At 41.6% G+C, this 19498-nt stretch overlaps 1 protein-coding gene across 7 annotated transcripts in view; it reads right to left on the reverse strand.

Moving 5' to 3' along the window:
• The window catches only part of ntng1a (netrin g1a), a 129273-nt gene extending 110699 nt beyond the window's left edge, over window positions 1-18574 (reverse strand). For 3 of the 7 annotated variants that reach the window (XM_004569513.5, XM_023154040.3, XM_014411053.3), the window contains exons 1-2: window positions 15679-16512; window positions 3739-4410 (exon numbers count right to left, since the gene is read on the reverse strand). In XM_004569513.5, the coding sequence (XP_004569570.3) occupies window positions 3739-3990 (252 nt within the window). In that variant the 5' untranslated portion in view covers window positions 3991-4410; window positions 15679-16512. Of the gene's footprint in view, window positions 1-3738; window positions 4411-15678; window positions 16516-18226 lie in introns of those variants that run through there. The other 4 variants (XM_012924215.4, XM_004569509.5, XM_004569510.5 and 1 more) reach the window with 4 other exon arrangements.
• Window positions 18575-19498: the final 924 nt, after the last annotated feature.

Genomic DNA, 19498 nt, shown 5'->3' on the forward strand with positions numbered 1-19498 from the left:
GTAAAGTCTTGTATTTTATGTCCTTGAGAGTAAGCCTACTAACCGGGTTGAATTATGTGTTTATATATGCTCTTTTTTTTACTGGGATTTAAACATGTACACAATAAGTCAAACTTTGATTAAAAAAAATAAATATATATCTTGCATATTTGCAGCTTAAGGGGGAAAAAATAAAATACGACATGCTATGAAAAGCTTGATATGGGTATGTTTGCAGGCTTAGAAATGGCAATGGTTAACAAAGTTCACATTTTAAAGCCTATATCAGTTTCTAATGAATTATCCAAATTAGTTACAACGCCATGTGTGGTATACTGTCCTCTGACACAGCATTACAGTCCTTTGATTGAGGCTGAAATAGGGTAAAAAGGCACACACTGCACCACCTCCTAACAATCCCCATAGCTTCCTCATTTAGATGTGATTGGCTATGAAATGTACTGGCCTGCAGGACTCAGGTTTCAGCATTCATCAGCACTTCCTGGTTGTAAATTGATGGCACCGAGAGAAGCATCCAGTACTTGCACGGGAATGCAGAAGGACATCAATGCATGCAAGAGCATGGTTTCCAAACACAGTTTAATTTATATATCCACACCTACTGAGTAGACTCATTTATGTTTAATGCCACGTGCATCAAAGAAGAACAAAACTGTGCGTTACGCTGAACGATCATTTTATAGCCCAAAAAGCTCTGCGGCGAGGTAAATGAAACGCTGATAATTCCCTTGAGTGCTCTTGACTGTGATGCGGCGGCTAGACATAGAGGAAACGCAGCTACTTCTCGGTTTAATCAACCTGTACTGGGAAACAAAGACGTGTCTAAATGCAACATAATTACTTCCATTGGTTTTATAAATATGCAGCTTTTTTATGTTTTTAAGGTTTTCCAAATACACAATCATCAAAGTTAATTGTTTTGCACAAGAACTGGCTTTTTTGGAGATTGCACATTAATTTTGTATGAGCTCAAAGATGCCCTCGTGAACGCTGCACAAACCCGACCATCAGGCTGAGGCTGTGGGAGCCGTCCAGGCTTTTAAAGGCCAGTCTGAGTCTAACTGGAGGGGACCGTGAAAACTCATATGATGGCAGATTCATGTGCTGGAGTTCAGTGAATGCCAGCTTATTGCTAAGGAAAAGGTCACTGGGCTAGAAGGAGAATTAAAAAGTCTTTACTGGGGAGGGTGGTGTGTGTGATGTTGTCTTCCCTTATCTGTGACCCTGGGATGAAGGCCGCAACCCGAGATAACCACGCTCATATAAGCAGCACGCCCTCAAGCTACTGCATCTCTTTCCGTCTCGGTCTCCTCTCGTCAGGCTTCGGTGTCTGTTACCTTCAGCACTCCAGGAAGCAGACACAACGCTTTAAAATACACCCGCCTCTACGAGCGCAAAATCAATTACCAGAGAGATGGAATTCTCCGATAATGCAGCATAATGATAATTGCCCTGGATCTGCCGTGATTTGACTTATGATACAAACCACTATTGGCATTGTAGCAGCGTATTGGCAGCCAGAGTAGCTGAAATATCAATGATAATTGTTCCAATGTTGATTCGGAGCCACGTTACTGCCTGGGGTAAACATAAACCAATTGCACAGAATTGGACTCCATGGTAAGCAGCAGGGGTCATATTTCATTGATGTTTGTGTGATTTGCGATCAGCACAGTGGAGCAAGAGAGAGGAAATGGTTATGTGGGAGCTAACCGCTGCCTGTTTAATTGAAGCACTCCTATCACATCGACTGCCGGAGACACGAGGGCGACAGCGCGGCACAAACTCGTGCTAATTCAATAAGCAATAATCACACTGTTGTTAAGAGGCTGGCATTAATAATCACAAACTCCCTCTCAGTGAGTCTAGAAATAGAACATAGATCAAAAACGGATGGCTGCTCGTCCAGGATTCAGCCAGTTTATCCACAGCATAGCCGCGGCAGGCCGCACAGATACTACGACGCGCTTCAGACTCAGATGTGGATCGCTCGGAGGTCAGGGAGTCACCCGGAGGGGAAAGAAAAGCAGAGGGTGACTGCATTTTGACAATGACCTCGCAGATATGGAATCCCATGCCCTCTAACTCACTTTGCCTTCAACCAACCTTGGAGTCAGCCAATCACAGGAGTCAGCATTTTTCAAAAGTGCCTCAGAGATGTCGGGCTGAATAATGTGTCCTATGAATAAAACACATTAGCTACAAAACATGCTGAATTATTCACATTTCAGAGCCTCCTTGCCTCCCTACACTCGAGATATTAGTTCTTCAGTCATCATATGCTTCGCACACGGTCCTCGGAGTCTCTGTCTCCCTCACGTTCACTCCTTCTCACCTCTCCGTTGATCATTCTCACTGCCTTTGTCATCTGTGTTTTGTTAATCCCTCTCTGTTTCTCTGTCTCTCCCCTCAGCTGACGTTCTGCTGATGGCGAGTGTCTATTTATACTCCCAAAGTTACTACTTTTCCTGGAACATCTCACTATTTATCTAAAGAGCTCTTGAAGCCGTTGAGGAGTACATTTGTTCTGAGAGAATCTTTGATGATTTGGTAACACACGGTGGCCCAAAATGGATTCATCATTCAGCGCTAATCTGAGGCGACCAGCTGTGAGCTTCAGAGCTAAAAGGACCTGAAATAAGGAGGAGGGTGTTTTGCTAATTAAATACTTGACCTAATATGCATCTTTTGCTCATTTCACTTTCAGCTCCATCAGGAATTTGTAATTTTCATGATTGCGATATAATTTGCAGAATCAACACCATCGCTGACACTTGAAAGGGTAAACCAATCAACCAGTCGCTGCTTTGAATTTTGCTTTTTTAAATCAGTCAGATCCCGCAAAACATCCCCATCATTTGCTGGGTAGTTCCCTGTTGAATTTGTTGTGATATTAAATGCTCGTTGGATAATTTTCTAAAATGTGTTTAATTATTTTATTTATTCCAACTCCACTTTAAAGTGTTTTTTGATCATAAAACTGAAAATAAATACAGTAAGAAATCCTGCTGATGCGTACAGTTTGGCCCTGCAGGTCACAGCATTAAAATGTTTATATATGAGAAAACATTTTCCTCACAGAAGAACATCTAACATCTTTTTTCAGAGCTTCCCAAAAAAATAACAAAAGAATAATAAGGAATGCTGTGTGACTGATTAATATGTCTGAACACTGCATGGGTAAAAACATTGTGCATATACCATCATGCACCACACTGTTATATTTTTAGTCCACCTGTGCACTATTTCACCCACCCAGAAACTGTTTGAATTTTTAAGCCACTCACTCATCCACAAACATGGGTGCAACAGCAAAGCTGTGCTGGGACGTCTCTTTACTCTGAAAGCAGAACGACTGAGGAAGCTGTATTTCTATATGAGGCTTTTGTGTGTGCAGAGAAAGAGGTGAGCGCTTGTGTTTTCATTGAAAAGTCACATTATACTGTGTTTTCTGCCGTGTCAACAGCACATCAGACAGTGTTTGCAGTGCACACCAAGAAGCAGCTCTCTAAACAGCAGAACATGACGTCAATGGGCACAAGCCTCTATTTCTTCAGCCACAGTAAGGTATCTGAGTCACACAGGCTTTTGAAAGTGTCTGTCATGGCTGTGGGGTTGAACAAGCCGAGAAGCAACTTGATACACAGGAACAGATAAGAAAGACGCCTTAGGTTGTCTTTTTTTCCCCTACTAGGTGTACAACTTAAAAAAAAAAGTTTCACTTTTCAGCGTACTCACCAGGGCACAGTACGTCTCTGGAGGGTCTCCACAAGTGATGTTGGGAGGATCTAGAGTCACCTTTAGGTACTGGGTCATATCTGCTGCCTCGGGTTGGCAGGCCATGTAGTCCCAGGTTAAGCCTTCATCTGAATAAACCTGGGACTTGCACACATCGTAATGTCCCCATGCTGCAGCAGGGTAGTGCTGCATGGCTGCCTGGCAAACACCAGTCCACAGTGCCTGCAGCGTCAGCGCAAAGTGGAAACGCATGACTGGCCCTTTCTCAGCTCCTTGTTAAGGAGCCGTATCTCCTTCTGAAGGGTGTACAAACAAGGGATCGCTCTTCGACTTCCACTTACTAAACTTCACTCAAGAAGAGTGAGGAGGCATGCCAAACTCCCTTTCGGTGGAGCACGGGTTGCTTTACGAGTGTTTTTCAGTACAATTTCTGTCTCTTTCAGGTTTTCGAGGGGCGGTGGATGATTTGAGGGATGGTGAGGCTACCAGCCCATTGAGAAGATAAGACAGGACCGAGGGAGGGAGGAGGATGGTGGAGGAGAGAAGGAAGAGGAAGAGGGGGGAGGCAAGACGGAGATAGCCCTCTGACACGCTGATAGGAAGATGAGTGACGGGTCTCCTCAGCTTGCCTGGCTGTCAATCATGGTACTCGTCCTGCGTGACGATCTGGCACTGCAGAGAAACAGGAGAAGGAGAAGAAGAGGCGGGGTGAATATACCTCACTTATGGGAATAGAATTTGACAGTGAGAGAACATTAGCTGGGGCCACGTCATGAGTAAAAGGTGTACGTGTGAAAAGAAAGTTGGATGGGTGCGAGAAAAAGGTGCCGTGCTGGTGTTGGTTGTCGATCAAAACACAGAAAATCAGTAAGCGAGGCCACCGGGGTAAACTGGATCCTGCTGCTTTCACGCCAAACCCTCATCACACTCAGCGGTATTAAGCCTACAGTGTTACAGCTTTCCCACAACCACACTCACCTTACACCTCAGTCAACTCAAACACCATACAATGCATGGGAAAAAAGGACAAATAGCATGCAGAACATAACAAAATTTCATGTGTTGTTCATTCATGGAAACCATTCACCTCAGTGCTGCTTTAATCATAAATACTGGACAGTACTCTAAATGGCTGCTTAATGGTTTAAGCTAAATGCAAATTTCAGCTTCTCTTTTTGGTTAGCGCCACTTTGTATCAGTGCTTTATGGGATAATACAGCAAAAAATCAAGTTACAGCAGGGAAAATGTGCAAAAACCTCACATCTATAAAACACAGACATGCGTGTGCACTTTTGTATTGGTGCATATACATGTGCAAACACACCAAAGTTCATATGAAAACAAAAATACCAATAAGTACCAATCGGTTCAGTGTATTGATGCTAAATTTGATCTTACAGATAAAACATTTTGTCCGAGGTATCAAGGACTTGTACTGTGTCAGCTGCACAGGGGGATGGAAAAAATGATATTGTACAGTTGAAATCAATTGTGTAGTGAAAAACCCTGAAGTAGTTCAAAAATAAAAGTTGGCAACATCGGGAGTATTATGATACTTTAACAGCTATCATGAGCACTGGAGTCGATGATCCAACAGGGAGTCATGGGAGGCTTTTATGTCCGTGTTGTCATTAATAATATATAAATATTGTTTTTTTCCAGTTCAAGTTTAAGTTCTTGATTAAATGTACTCAAACAGAGATTGATTGATTTTTTTTTTCACTTGCAGGCAATGGTAAGACACATTTTGACTCCCTGATAAAGCTGATGTAACATTTGTAGAAACTGTGAAGGGTGTGAAGGACACAGAGAATAAAGAGGTAATATTATTTATTATCTACCTGATTAATGAAAATCCATTAAAGAAAAAACAAAGAGCCCCATCAAATGCTCCATTAAATGCTCCACTATCTTCACCTGGGAGAGCTCTCCTAGTTGTTACAATCGAGCATAGCATCCGGGGGTCCATAAAAAGCTAGCTCGTCCGGCCCACCATCCATCACTATTCAAAGTTTAGTGTAATGTGTGAAGTACGTGGGAACATTTTCTTGACAATAGCTGGCTGCACTGCACAAACGAATGAGAATTAAAAATCCACTGAAAAAAGGTAAAAGTGACCTTGACCTTGAGCACAATTTGGATGAAGACCCATTGTGTGTAACTTTGATTAAATTCTGATTGGAGCAGCAATTCTTTCAAATTATGGAGAGATGGGCAGACGACAGACATCTCACCACCCTGTAAGCTCATCTGGCTGATGCAGCAGAGTTAGAGGTAAAACGGTACGCTTTCTAGCTAGTGCTAAGTCTAAGTATACTACTGTATATGTAAGAATTCTGGGTAATTTGTACGCAGAACATTGCACTCTCTGTTACTACGTTTTTTGTTTGTGGAAGTTTGTTAGCAGATATACCAACTTGTGACCGATCATTAGAAGCCACCGCAATACAAAAACACTATAGGAAGTTAAAATGTTCTCAGTAAAGGTGCAGCCCCTGTGTGTGTGATCCAATAATTCCAAACATCCTATGGCAAGAATAAAGAGACAAAACTGTTTTCAACATTACAGGTTAGTAATTAATGATGACTGGATAATGAGTCATGGAGCTCCAAAATACTGTATTCATGACATATCACACTTAATCAAGACAACATCCTCAGCCAGGTAGTAGAGGCTTTGACCCAGAAACAGGGTTGCTAAATCTTTATGTAACAAGTGCACAGATGAAAAGATGAGATGAAGAGATACTCATGAGATTTGTGAGAATGAATCAAAGCAGTGAAATCAAGACAATGAGCGGAAAGACAGTGAAATACTCATGTGTACTCCAAATTCCTTTCTATGGGTTTGTCTATGCAACCAGAATATTACAAATAAATGTAACAGTTATCTGATCCATACTGATATAAACCAAGTGATTAAAGCTGCCTTAAATGAAGGACGGAGTGAACCGTACTCCACAAAAATGAAGTGGCCACTTTTGAGATTGTCCCACATTTCAGCATTACTAGTTCATGACTGTTCACAAGTTTTAAAGGAGTCTCGCAGATGGTGGATTGTCCATTGCAGGAGCCACAGTCCTATATCATATACAGTGATTTACTTCATAGCGTCTATAGGATCCATTTATAACTGCCAACCATTGTGGGCTATGGCCTCGTTTTTTCTTCTGTCTTCAGCCTTCTCTTATTTATTTTTTTCCACATACGCTTTTTATTCCAGTTTTTGTGAATTTAGGTTTCTTTTTTACTTATTTAAAACATCTTTGAAGTAAAGATGTCTCCGACCCACATTTATCTTTATATTTCAAAAAGCAAGCCAGATGACCAAGGTCGTAGGTTATGTGAACATTTCCTGCTTCCTGCCTTCAAGCAGCAGCCCAACTGAGAGTGATTGATGGAGAGCAGACTTGGAGACTGAAGGCTCCTTCTCTGGTCTCTGTTGTGCTGCTTTTTTGCAGTATGTGTGCAGCAACAAAACACAGTTTGTAGTCATGCCTGATCACTTTCACCTAACAGACACTAAATTAGGTCTAAGCGATCTCTGATGTTCACTGATGGTGTAGTATTGTTTTAATTGCTAACTTTAATTGCAATTAATTGCAATTAACACAGCCATGTTTAATAAACCCTAAGGGCAATACTATGGGTAAAATTGGATCATGTTATCATACTACAGACACACACACACACATATAGATACACATATATATTTATTTATTTATTTAAGGAGAAGTTGAATAAAAACTAAAGCTCAGAATTATCAAAATGTGCTAAGAAGCAGCTGAGCACAAGCTGTGACAGGATTATAAAAGGAAGTGTAGTGTGAGAGTATGAGAAAGTCAGTATGTGGAAAGAAATAATACACTTCTATAGAAGCTGAAGTCACATTTAATGGTCTACCTGAAGCCTAAAGATGTGTTCAAATGAGTAGATGAGCATAAGCATAATAGAGACGGAGATGAATGCCCAGATGAAGGGAGTCCACTAAGGACAATGTAAAGACATATTTAGTTCTATTTCACATGCAAATGTAGCAATAAGGCTATTTTTATTTGCCTCTTAAAATGTAAATTGGACGCATTGTACCAAAGTAGGGTAGATATGTGATGCTTCTGTGTTTCACACTGTGGGATTTGGAGTCATTTCAATCCGACTGAATGTAAATCATAATTTTTAGAAACAGTCAAGGTCAGGGGCAAAGACTCAGTAGCATATAAATACACTGTGCAAAGCAGCAGAGGCACAAAGTGGGAAAACATCCATTAATAATGTTGGAAGCCAGATGATATAAGCAGAAATGCAAGGTACCTAAAAACAGGGCAAGATAAGATGAAAAAAATAACTCCAATTGATCACTAAAGCACATATCCCGAGCTTTAGCATTCATTCTAAAAAAAAATCCATTCAAGAATCCAAGAATTAGTGGAAAGAATTTAATTTTGCAGGTAAAATAAGCGAGAAATACAATGTGAAATATAGAGTAAAGTATTGCAGGTCAGTGGGCAGAGGAGGGAGGAAGAGATTTGGGGGCGGGGGGGGGGGGCAGAACTGAAGCACCTTAAATGTAAAATGTAAGAATGTCAATGGGGGAGATGTCAGCAGGTGAGGAAGCAGCCAATTATCCAGACGAACTCTTGGCACAGAGCTCCCTGTTCCCATTAAGAGACATAATATTACCGTGTTAAGAAGGAGACTAAAGAGATGGCTGGAAAGTGTCCGTGTGTGTAATAGCGTGTGTGTAATAGCGTGTGTGTAATAGCGTGTGCGCACGCCTCACGTGCAACCTCTGGATAAAAAGTGGTTCGAGTCATGGGTAATGAGACAACAAGCACGGGCGAGGGCTTCGATAACAAGCAATAGAGATCACAAAAGCTGGGTCATTATTACTCCACTAGCCTGGACACAGCAGCCCCTTCCTCTCATTACTCCCTGCTTATAACCCTCTGTCGCTCCAAGCAGACGAGGTGAGAGCGAGAAAAGGAGAGCAGATGGAAGAAGTGTGGATGTGCATCTTAAGTGAGAAAATGGTTTATTTTAGGGCAGGCTGCTTCCTCCAACCATCGATCAAGGTCTAAGGACATCAGAGGAGGTGCGCTCGGAGGAAGCCTGAAAATTCTTCCACGTATAGGAATATATACTGCATCGTATGCACACGGCAAGTAACAGTGGGAGGTCGCTGAATATGAGAGAGGAGCGGACGTAGAAAAAAAAAGTATTATTTTAAAACTCTTTAAAAATAGCTTTTCTCTTTCAACAGAACTGCATATTGCTCAATTGCCTAGTCATTCAGAAATATGGGATTTAACTACTTTTTAAAAATGTTATTACACTGATGTATTAAGTTGTAATGTACGTTAAAAAAACAATCAAGTCATTAGAAAAAGTTTAAATACGTCACAAGACCTGTCCCAGTTGATGAAAAAATATATTCAGTATGATAAAGAAAAGCCCCACAGCATTTCTTCTGTTAGACGTGGAAACACAAACAGATATGTTATAAATGAGGCTATAACTAATAAAAGTTTGGATCTCACATCTTTATCCTGTTAACAAATGTCTGAAACAATGATCATTTTTAAGGTTTTCAGTCATTAATCGTTACTTTTTATTTTCAGTCACAAAAAATACAGTCATGGAAATATAAATTCCTATGATCTCATATTGGGAAGAAAGAGTTGCTTTAATTTTTTATTGATTTAATTATGATATTTCTAATTATTAGAGTATTATAAAACCTTTAAATGCAGCTTCATGGAAAAATGGTAAGAACTACAGCTCCATGTCTGTGGGTGCCCCTCAGGTTGCTATGGTATTTATGGGTATGCCTATTTTTATATTATTATCTTTGACATGTATTTTATGTCTATTCTGTGTCATAAAAACAAATATCATATTTTCTATTCAAAAATGTCAAGTGGATGCTGATGTTTACCAAAATAAGATAAAAAAATCTCCACAGTCTGCGATGGGAGTTTACAAACAAAAAATCAACTGAAAAGATAAAAAGGGAAAGATTACAACCAAAAAAATGGAATAACAGGCACTTCAGGTAAGTTTGGACAAGTACTGAAAATAAACCAGTGCACACTGGCTGTAGGGATACAAAGCTACCAACAGAGCACCTTCACACGCTGTAGATGTGCGACACCAAATATGTGCATCATGTTCTTTTCTAGGCTTGAGAGGCAATGCTGAATTCACAGAGTGAATTGGTTTTGGAGTTTTAAACATTTAAACAATCGCACTAATTAGCTTTACCTCCAGATCCTTGACTCTGGCATTGTTGTGACTGAAGGCAAATCGGATTTGTTTCTCAGATCAGGTCTTAAGGGCAGACTGCTGACTTTCGTATTTGCCAGTGATCGGATCAGATTTGCGTATCCAGACAGTACCAGAACCAATCTGCATGAGCTGCTGCGGTAACAACACAAGTGTCAGTAACTGCATTGCTCCACTTGTGACGCAGCTTTCTAAGAAGCCTTCCCTAACAAAGTAGCAGCATATAATTTGCTTTGGCATCTGTTATTCTCCATGTTGCTCTCTATAGCGCTCTGCAAGTGGCAGCATGAATTACACTCAAACTTACATTTCTCATAATTTTTTTTATTTTTTTCCACAATTCCTAAAATCAATCCAAATAAAATAAAATCTCGATATGGCGAGAAACAGATTTGGGCTGACAAGTCTGACAGTTACGTAGTTGCACATACTTGTATCGCACATTTCTTTTTTTCGTCTAGATTTGTGTCACATTATCATTTTAAACACATTATTAGCTGATCGGAATACAATTCTACGCAAACCCAAACTCCATCTACATCTCTCATTATTTCTTTCTGCTCTGGAAAACCTTTTTTTTAGAATGTATTGTCCTTTCATCGTTCTGGTCATTAAGAGCATACATTTTTAAAACTTTAATCATAGGAAACCATATTTCCACGAGTGCTTTTGCTTTTTTAAAGTTAAGAAACCCTGCCACTGTAGCCTCGCACTTTTCATCAGTGTGAAAGAATTGATCAAATTCCAGCATCAACATAAATGGGTTAAACCGAGTTGAAATGAGCATAAAGAAACTTTCAAAAGGTAAAAATATAAACAGCACACACACACACACACACGCACGCACTGTGAAATATACTGAAGGCCAAACATCCTAGTAAAGCAGTGACAAATGGAGCACGTTTTGAATAGCAGTAAGCTTAAAAACATGAACATTAGATTGAGAAATTGAATTATTAAGATTTTTACACATACAGCCATACATTATTTTGCTTCTGCTCTGTTTTGTTAAGTTAAAATAACTGTTTCTTTGTTTCTTCAGCAGGGACGTTGTTTCAATATGACTGTATGTGCAAAAGACCTACTGTGTGGGTCGGAGTGGAGTTGCCATTTAGACTGAAGGTAGACTTTTTAGTGAACATGAGGGGTTTAGGGCAGACCGTGCAAAATAATAAGTCTCAAAAATCTTACATAAGGATTTAAAGAAGTTTTCATTTTCTGAAAAGCAGATTTGTACGGGAGAATGACGCAAAGACCCCAGTAGACTGGAGAGCACAAGTCTGGGAGCTGAACAGATCTTAATTTGCATGCTGAAGAAAAACCCTTTATGACTGTGCAGTTAGTCAAGAAGGTACTCCAGCATGTGTGTGCACAGGTTGCAGTGTCAACAATCAAGAGAAGACTTCTTGCAGATGCTCAGAGGACCTGCTGCAAGATGCAAAACCACGGTAAGCCTCAAAAGCAGAAAGGCCACCTGCAGCTCACATAAACATCCAAAAAGAAAGTTTTGGAGCACAAGCGTATGAAATGAGGGAGCAAGTTTTGTCTAAACGTAGAAAGAAGAAAGACAGGAAAACTAAAAAAATAAGCAGCTCCACCCAGAGCATCAAACATGGAAGTTGCAGCTATTTTGTCTTAAAATGCTTCCGGTGGAACTGATTGTTTCACACATGACACGATGCAGAGGTGCACAAATTCAACTGATGGGTTAAACCTAACTGGAAAATTTGTCATCATCCAGCAAGACTGTTTTCCTAAACAACCAAAGAACATTTTAGAGTAAAGACGAGGTATTTCCTCCACTGGCTGAGAGCAGACACCCCACAGAACCCACGAGCTCAAGGAGATTACAGTGAAGCCCGGAGAGAGCATCAAGCATCTGCTGATATCTGCGAGACAAAGACTTCAGGCCATCATTTACTGCAAAAGTTTTCACCAAAATGTTATATGTGAGGATTTGCTTTGTCCAAATGAATCCCTGCGCTGTGTCTCCACTCAGTTGTTTCCATAATGACACAAACCCGATGAAATTAAACATATTTAAGGTGTTGGTGCTTTAATGCACAGTTACTATATGTCAACCTGAATGGGTTGAACACAGAGCCTGGAGAACAACAGATGCTTACTACTGGATTGTAAAGAAAAATTACTTCAAGACGTTAAAGCAGTGATTTTAAGGTGGGGCAGAGGAAATAAAAAGCAGCTTTAACTTCTATTAAAGGTCTTTACAGAAGTGTGAGTGTGATTAAAAAAAAATCTTAGAAACAAAAAGTGTTAGTCACTCCGGGGAAAATAGCAACGTATTCAAGAGCCTTGTTCAGGCAGTGTCATAAACCACATACAGTAGAGCAGTTCCTCACAGCCTGTCTGAAACATCAGGGGACTGTAGACATCAACCCGCCAGGCTGCAACCTGCAAGCTTTTATATTTAGACACATGAATCTTTCACAAGGCCCCGTAGAACTGGGATGGGGTTGTTCGGTTGGTGAGGTCACCACCCATCAAAAGCAGCCTTTTCACCCAACTGAACACCTCTCTCTGGGGCTGAGAAACGGCCCTCTGCGTCCTCTTCCATTTCATCCCAGAGGAGCACACGAGCACTGACTGTTTATCCTCATCACAAGGAAAAAGTTACGTGCATGTCCCCAGAGCTGCACTTCACTACTAGTGGGAGTAACTTGTAAACCATGCACATTGTCAAATAAACTAATGAAAGGACGACTCCTTATCAGTTTGTAGTTCTTCCTTTTTTCTCACTCTAGCCCTAAATGTGTACGTCTGAATCTAAATCCAGTGCTTTTGTCCCACTTTAATTCCCCATTCTTCCGCTTTCTAATTTCTGTTTATATTGAAAATTCATTTCTGTTGACCAGTGGTTTGTGTGGGTTCAGCATTTTCTCCTGCGATTGACTGCCAACATTCTCCACTGCTTCGGACAGCATTTCTTTTATTTTTTTTAGTCCGCCTGTGAACAAAAGAGGCCATTTTGTCACCCAACCAAAAAGAACTATCAGGTCATAATCGCTTCCAAACCATCTACAATGGCCCACAGGGGGCAGTACTTACACACCTGCCACATTATAAAGCAATTTGATGAGTAATAATGTCCCAAAATGTAAAAAGTGTCCACTTTAGCTCTAAAGGGTGCACTCAGGACAAGGTGCGGTGGAAAAATTACGAGCTTACAGCTGATATTTGAGCTATTTTCCTGCCTTTCATTTTTAATTTCACACATTTTATGCACTTTCAAGGGCAATTTCTGACCCTGCTTCTGTCCTGTCGCTACCTGCTTTCATCTTTTCTGACTCCACCTGTTTCATATTCCCTACCAGTGCCTTACTATAAGAGAAACAAGAACGCAGGAGTGAGAAGGGGAGAAAGACAGGATGGCAGACAGTCGGAAACAGATGAAAGATAGATAAAGATAGAAGCTGGCTAGGCTTCAGGAAAGAAAAAACCCTCCTGCCTGCTCTCTGCGCGCCGCTCACCAGATTTCTCTGCCTGCTTTTTTTCAGAATCCCTAATCTTGCCTGTTAACAACCTGCCAATAGGGCCGCTGTCCTCATGAATAAACATACGGAGAGTGGAGCATGGCCCTGAAAACATGACAACCAGCGCTCATGTGAGCACGCCTATAATGCGAGTGAGCTTGCCTGCGACTCAGTCCATCACTTAGCACTTTTTTTCCACTTCTGAAAATGTCGCCACCTTCAATTGGCAGGCTTATGATCTTTTAATAATGATGACAGGTAGCAAATGGGTGGAGTGCTGAAAGCTATGAAGAGACTGTGTGGTGGAGATGAGTGGGCTGACTCACAAGAGCTCAGAGTTAAAGCTCCGCTGCGGGTTAGACAAATAATTTGCCTGTTTTTGTTAACTGGGCTTGCACTGGCCCTTGTTTTCCTCTCCTGGTGTGATAAATGTCTGACGGAACCAGATGCAATAAAAGAACAGAGCCACGAGTTCTGTCAACCTGATGTTCATTCGTTAAGAATTTCAGTTGCTCTTCTCCGAGAAGCTTTCCCACCCTCAGGATAAAAAAAGTGAAAAATGGACAAGATAATAGGCAGTGAAAACTGGATAGTGCTGGCTATCAAAAAGCCATGCTGGAACTCTAAGGTAATCATTCCTTAAACAGGATGTGGCTGCAGTCTGTCTTTGAATCAAGCATCTACTGGAGCCAGACAGGTCAGGCCTCTGAAGGCGCACAAATCCCTGACGGCCAAAGAAGACGTGCTTCACTTGCCTCCACCAGCTGTATCCGCCACCGTCCTCCATCACTCCCTCTTTCCATCCACCCCCACCCCTTCCTCTGAGCTGCTCAAGCTGCCTTGTGTGCTCTGTGTGTGCGGGAGCAGCACTTTTGACAGGGTGACTGTGGCGATGCTGACCCAAGTCGAGCTGAACGCCCTCGGGCGTCAGTTACTCCAGCTGCACATATAGAGCAGCGCGTGGGGCACCCGATGAGACAGTGAGACAAGATCACTCCTACTTGCTCCCTCCCTCCCTCCTCCTTTTCTCTGCTTCCCCTCGCCACCGAGCATGCTTCTCTTTGCGACACAGGAACACCTTATGCATTATTAAAGACACTTTTCCTAAAAAGGCTGCTAGCACATTATTCTGCAACCACAGTGACATGTCTCGATGCTCAAAATGTCCACTTTAGCTCTGAAGAATGTGCTCACCCAGGTAGCTCTCTCAAGCTGACAGTATTGTGAAAAGGTTGGAATAGTCACACAGTTTAAAGCGACAGACGCTTGGAGCACACAAATGATGGCTCAGTGTTACCTACGAGTTTTTGATAGCATTAGATATAAATGACAAAGCACATAAAGCACAAAGTGACTTCAAATCTGATATCAGTCACTCATTTATGCCAAAAACAAGTGTAGCTGATGCTGTGTATGAAGTGTAAACTAAATCCAGAAACCCTCCAATGCACACTGTGATCCTCCAGTCAGAATTTGGATGGAGCCTGAACCAAAGAGCGCTCATGTTTAATGATAATGGTTAAAGGCATCTGCTTAAAACAGCAAGGGTTTTTTTTTAGACTAATTCAAGGTGAAGCCATTCTAGTCTTGAAGATTATAACTATTATTTTAAAAAAAATAGCATAACTGTACTGCCACATACTGCTTTGTGACAGACCTGGTGTCACTCATTGGGCTAGGAAGCATCTTTAAATCACACCAGGAGCTACCAAATGTGCAAAAGTGACCAACACCTAAACCAAATATACCAAAAAAGCTTCTAAATGCAAGAGACAACAAAGGATGCATTAAAGGTGGAGTAACTGCTTGCAGCGTGACACTAATATAATTATACATGGCAGTGAAGCAAGGACGTTGTAATAAGTTCCACAAGGGGGCGCCTCTAAAAAATGACCTGAGGAAATTGTGTCATGTTTTTGGATGAATTCAAGGGCACCTTATTTCTACATGTTAACACGTCTTCTTTGCTTTAAACTTTGTCAAGCTGTCCAGAAACCAAAGCCCAACAGCTGCCTGCCCCATCCTTAGCTGTTTATTGCTGGAGATAAATGCATAAACCAGACTCACCAACTTCCAGCAATGTTAGAATTTATTAACCGGAGTGTAAAAATTATTCCTCAACGCACAAAAGAAAAAGTAAACTTCACAAGCAAATGGAAAACTCACATTTCTTTGAGTGCCTCTCTGGGAGTCCCGCTGCTCTTTAACGCCGCTCAACAAGTTCAGAGCAGCAGAATGAACATGAACGAAGAATGAAGCTCTTTAAGACGCGCTCCTTAACGGGAACGTGATGAGTACGCACGTCAGTCTCCGAGGAATCGCTGCGCGCACCATCTCTCGCTCTTGTTTCAATCAAGAGGAGGATTTTCCTGCCACTTCAAAACAAATGACTGATCACCGTCCTGAGGGCTCGGTCAGCACCGCGCCTGCTGGAAACGCGGGGGATCTCTGAGCAAGACTCCGGTGCCAAAGTGTCCATCATCCTCTTTTCTGGTGTCATTCCATCACGGTGTCAAACCTGAAGCACAATGATGTCCACGGAAAAGGGAACCCCCCACCCCATCCCATACACACAAACGCACACACACGCAGTACCGCGAAAGAAACTTTGACCTGCTGGCGCGCTTTCCTCCTCTCTGCGATCTGCTTCCTATATTTCCAAAGACTGCTGAGAGCGGATCTCTGCGCGGATCCCGTCCCCACTCTCCCCTTTCTCTCCTTCTCCCTGGCTATGAATAGGTTTCAGCCACTCAACAGGGACATGAATCACAGACAATTAGTCTCGGCTGCTGAGAATATCCGCTCGCATCAACGCATCTTCTCCTGGCCGTTTCCCCAGCAAGGCGCAGCACCAACCGCACAGACGGAGATGACGGGGAAGATAATGCGTTCCGAGGCTCTATTAGATGAGACGCACACTCAGCGTGTTTCCCCCCCACACACACGCATACCTATGGTTTTTCTCCACACCCCTCCAGCCCTTCTCCACTTCGACATACTCCTCCACCCCCCACCCACACCCCTTCTTCACAGACATCAACACGCACAATCCTCTTTCGGGACCCGTTAGAAACTCAGAAGGGAGGGGGATTGTCTGTAGTTGAACCTTGTTTGGTTGAGTTCACACGAGTCGGCTGATCGAGTTAAATTATCCAACAAATGTGGGCGTGAATATAGTCTCAAAGGAATGATTGCATCCGGGCAAAATAGAGGGGGGGATCATACTCTTGGTGATTACTACTTAACAGCCATCCGAGCATGTGAGAGGAAAAAAATAGAAGAAAAAAACAATATTTGTGCTTTTGATTTCACATGCAAAGCCATTGTGAAGTGTGAACGTGTTGAAATGCCAGGATCTTATTTATAATTAGATTTATTAGCTATAGTTCTAGTAAAGCGAATTTAATGTGTGTTGTAACTATTCAAAATGGTGCGTAATTGCTCCAAAATCCCTCTGACGCAAATAAAAACAGTGGTACCATACGTTCACTGGTCCCGCCTCGTTAAACGGGCTGTTTTAATTCCAAATACGTGTAAATTGGGACAGATTAGCATAATATAACCAAGACTGAAAAAAAATGGAAATGAACAAATAAGGGCGAAGGCTCCACTGAAAGTGTCTATTTTAAAATTTTAAAACTCAGTTACTGTGGGTGAATACGTCCGTGGGATTACTTAGATATAAATAATACAAAAATCTGTTTATCAGAGTTTAACATTCGAAGTTTAACACCTGTGGGTGAAGAAGCAACGTTGTTTATATTAATTTAAGGATCTCATAACCTACTTTTTAAAAAAAATTATAATAATAATAATTATTATTTAGTTAGCGCCCAGTGTGTTCTGTATTATCACCCCTTAACACAAGGAGCAAGAGAAGACGGGATGTTAAGGAGTCAGGTCATGACACTTGGCGCGCAGGTTAACCTCACAGTAGCTTGACAGCCTTACAGTTGAACGAGTGTCTACAGTCTATCTAGTCTCTAAAGGCCAAGACAGGCCCCTAGTCACCCCCTACCCGAAACCAACCTGTGTTAAGGCTGGTGATGTTCAAGGATGTGGTTAAAAGGAAAGAACAGACACACAGACTTCATAGAAAACGTTCGTTGGGCTTTTTTCTTCTTTTTTAAAATATCGATCAAAGAGCCTGAGAGAAAAAAAAAAGTATTTGATGACAAGTGTCTGCCAAGCGTTATTGTAATTTTTAGTTTGACTTTAAAGTGGGAATATCGGCACGCAGCAGTGCTGATTCGTTTCGAGTTAGACGTGGAAATGCTTCCTGCTTTGGTTCTGTGCACCTACAGCGCATCCACGTGTCCTTTAAACAACGTATACAAGTGATTTGGAGCAAGATTTTAAGATAAATCTTTCTGTTCAAAGAAAGTGTGAAACAGCACTTTCTTAGTAGGACAGCGGCATTCAGGCTACACCTGATCTCATACTGGATGTACCACAGAAAAGGTACCGCTTTTTATTAGAGCATCTCTCCGCACGGGAGAGTGTGGTGCCGAATGAAAGCACAGCAAAGAGAACCTGAAAGGTAAAAAAAAAAATAGCATGTGATCTCAAAATAGTCGCCTTACTTTCTCTTATCACGACGCACCTTTTGGTTGCCCACTTGGCGCGCGTCGTAGCGAAGCTTCAAAAGTTTATGCGCCCCTCCATCCAGCTGGACATCAATTAAAGAAATAAATCGGCTGCCTGAGCCTCTCACCTTGGGCTTCGGTGGTTCATTCCGTCGGTAGCAGCCGGTAATGTAGCCTGTTGCAGACAAATAAATCCGCTTTAAAACGGGACATCTTATCACGGCGCGAGAACGGCACACTCCGCGACCCGCTTGTCTCTGCCGCTCCCGGGGAATGGAGAGGAGCTCCCTGCACCGACGCAACGTCACTTAGACCTGGACACACAGGTGGAGATTTTTCCAGGAGAAAATCCCACAAAGTAATTGTATCTTTAAATCGTTTGGTTATTAAAAAAAAGAAAAAGAAAGAAAGAAAGATTAAAAAAAAAAAAAAGGAGAGACACAGAGATACCTCGAGTGGCCCCTTAAAAAAAGAAAGAAAAAAAAAGAAGATCCTCGGAGACGGCAGAGTGGCCAGACCCACTGCTCTCAGACACAATGAGGTGGTGAGGCTTTGACAACTGGCTTTCACCTGAAGTTTAATTCTACTGAGTGCAACCATGAACAGAAATATACATATTCTTTAATTTTTAATTTTCTTTTAAATTTTTTTTTTTTTTTTTTTTTACAATTATATGGCTTTAAGTAGGAAATGCACTGTCTAAATATGTGACAGCATTAAAACTTTGGAAACAGGAGCATCGCTACTGAGTGGGAAAAGAAAAAAGCTCTATGGAAAAACGGCTGGCAGTAATTCTGTTAGTCTTCATTTCGAGCAGCTGCTTCCAGAGAGGTGTTTTGTTTGCTTAAAGTCACGTTGTTAAAAGTCAAAGGTGTACCGTCTGAGTAGACAAACATGTAAAACTTATACTGCTATGCAAAGAGCTGGAACAATGGATTATATAAGCTGTGAATGACAACATATTGCAACACTAGAGGGGTTAAGCAAGTCAATCAACTGATAAATCAAACAGAAGCATGCCGTGAAACAACTCTTGCCTGATTTGTTTTTTTTACTTTTCAAATTGGAGAATATTGCATTATTTGCTCACTTGTCTTGCATCTTTAGCAGTTACAGCTGAGGGAGTGGGCTTCCAAGGCAGCATATGAGTCAGAAACAGAGTTTTCAAGGCTAGAAATCTCAACAATAAGTCAGTTGAGTCACTAATCAATAAACCCTATCAAATCCAGTACTCTAACATGGCCCACGAAACATTTTGTTTCATGGGACCGTTCCAGTGTCAATTAATTCATCTCTCACTTTACTCGTGTCACTGTGGAAAGGTTAAGGATACAGTGTTGACCATCTGACCTGAGAAGACAGCTCTTCATGCAGCTGCCTCTCTCTTTTTCCCTCTCTTC

This window comes from Maylandia zebra, linkage group LG9 (assembly GCF_041146795.1).
Source record: "Maylandia zebra isolate NMK-2024a linkage group LG9, Mzebra_GT3a, whole genome shotgun sequence".
Classification (NCBI taxonomy): Eukaryota; Metazoa; Chordata; class Actinopteri; order Cichliformes; family Cichlidae; genus Maylandia; species Maylandia zebra.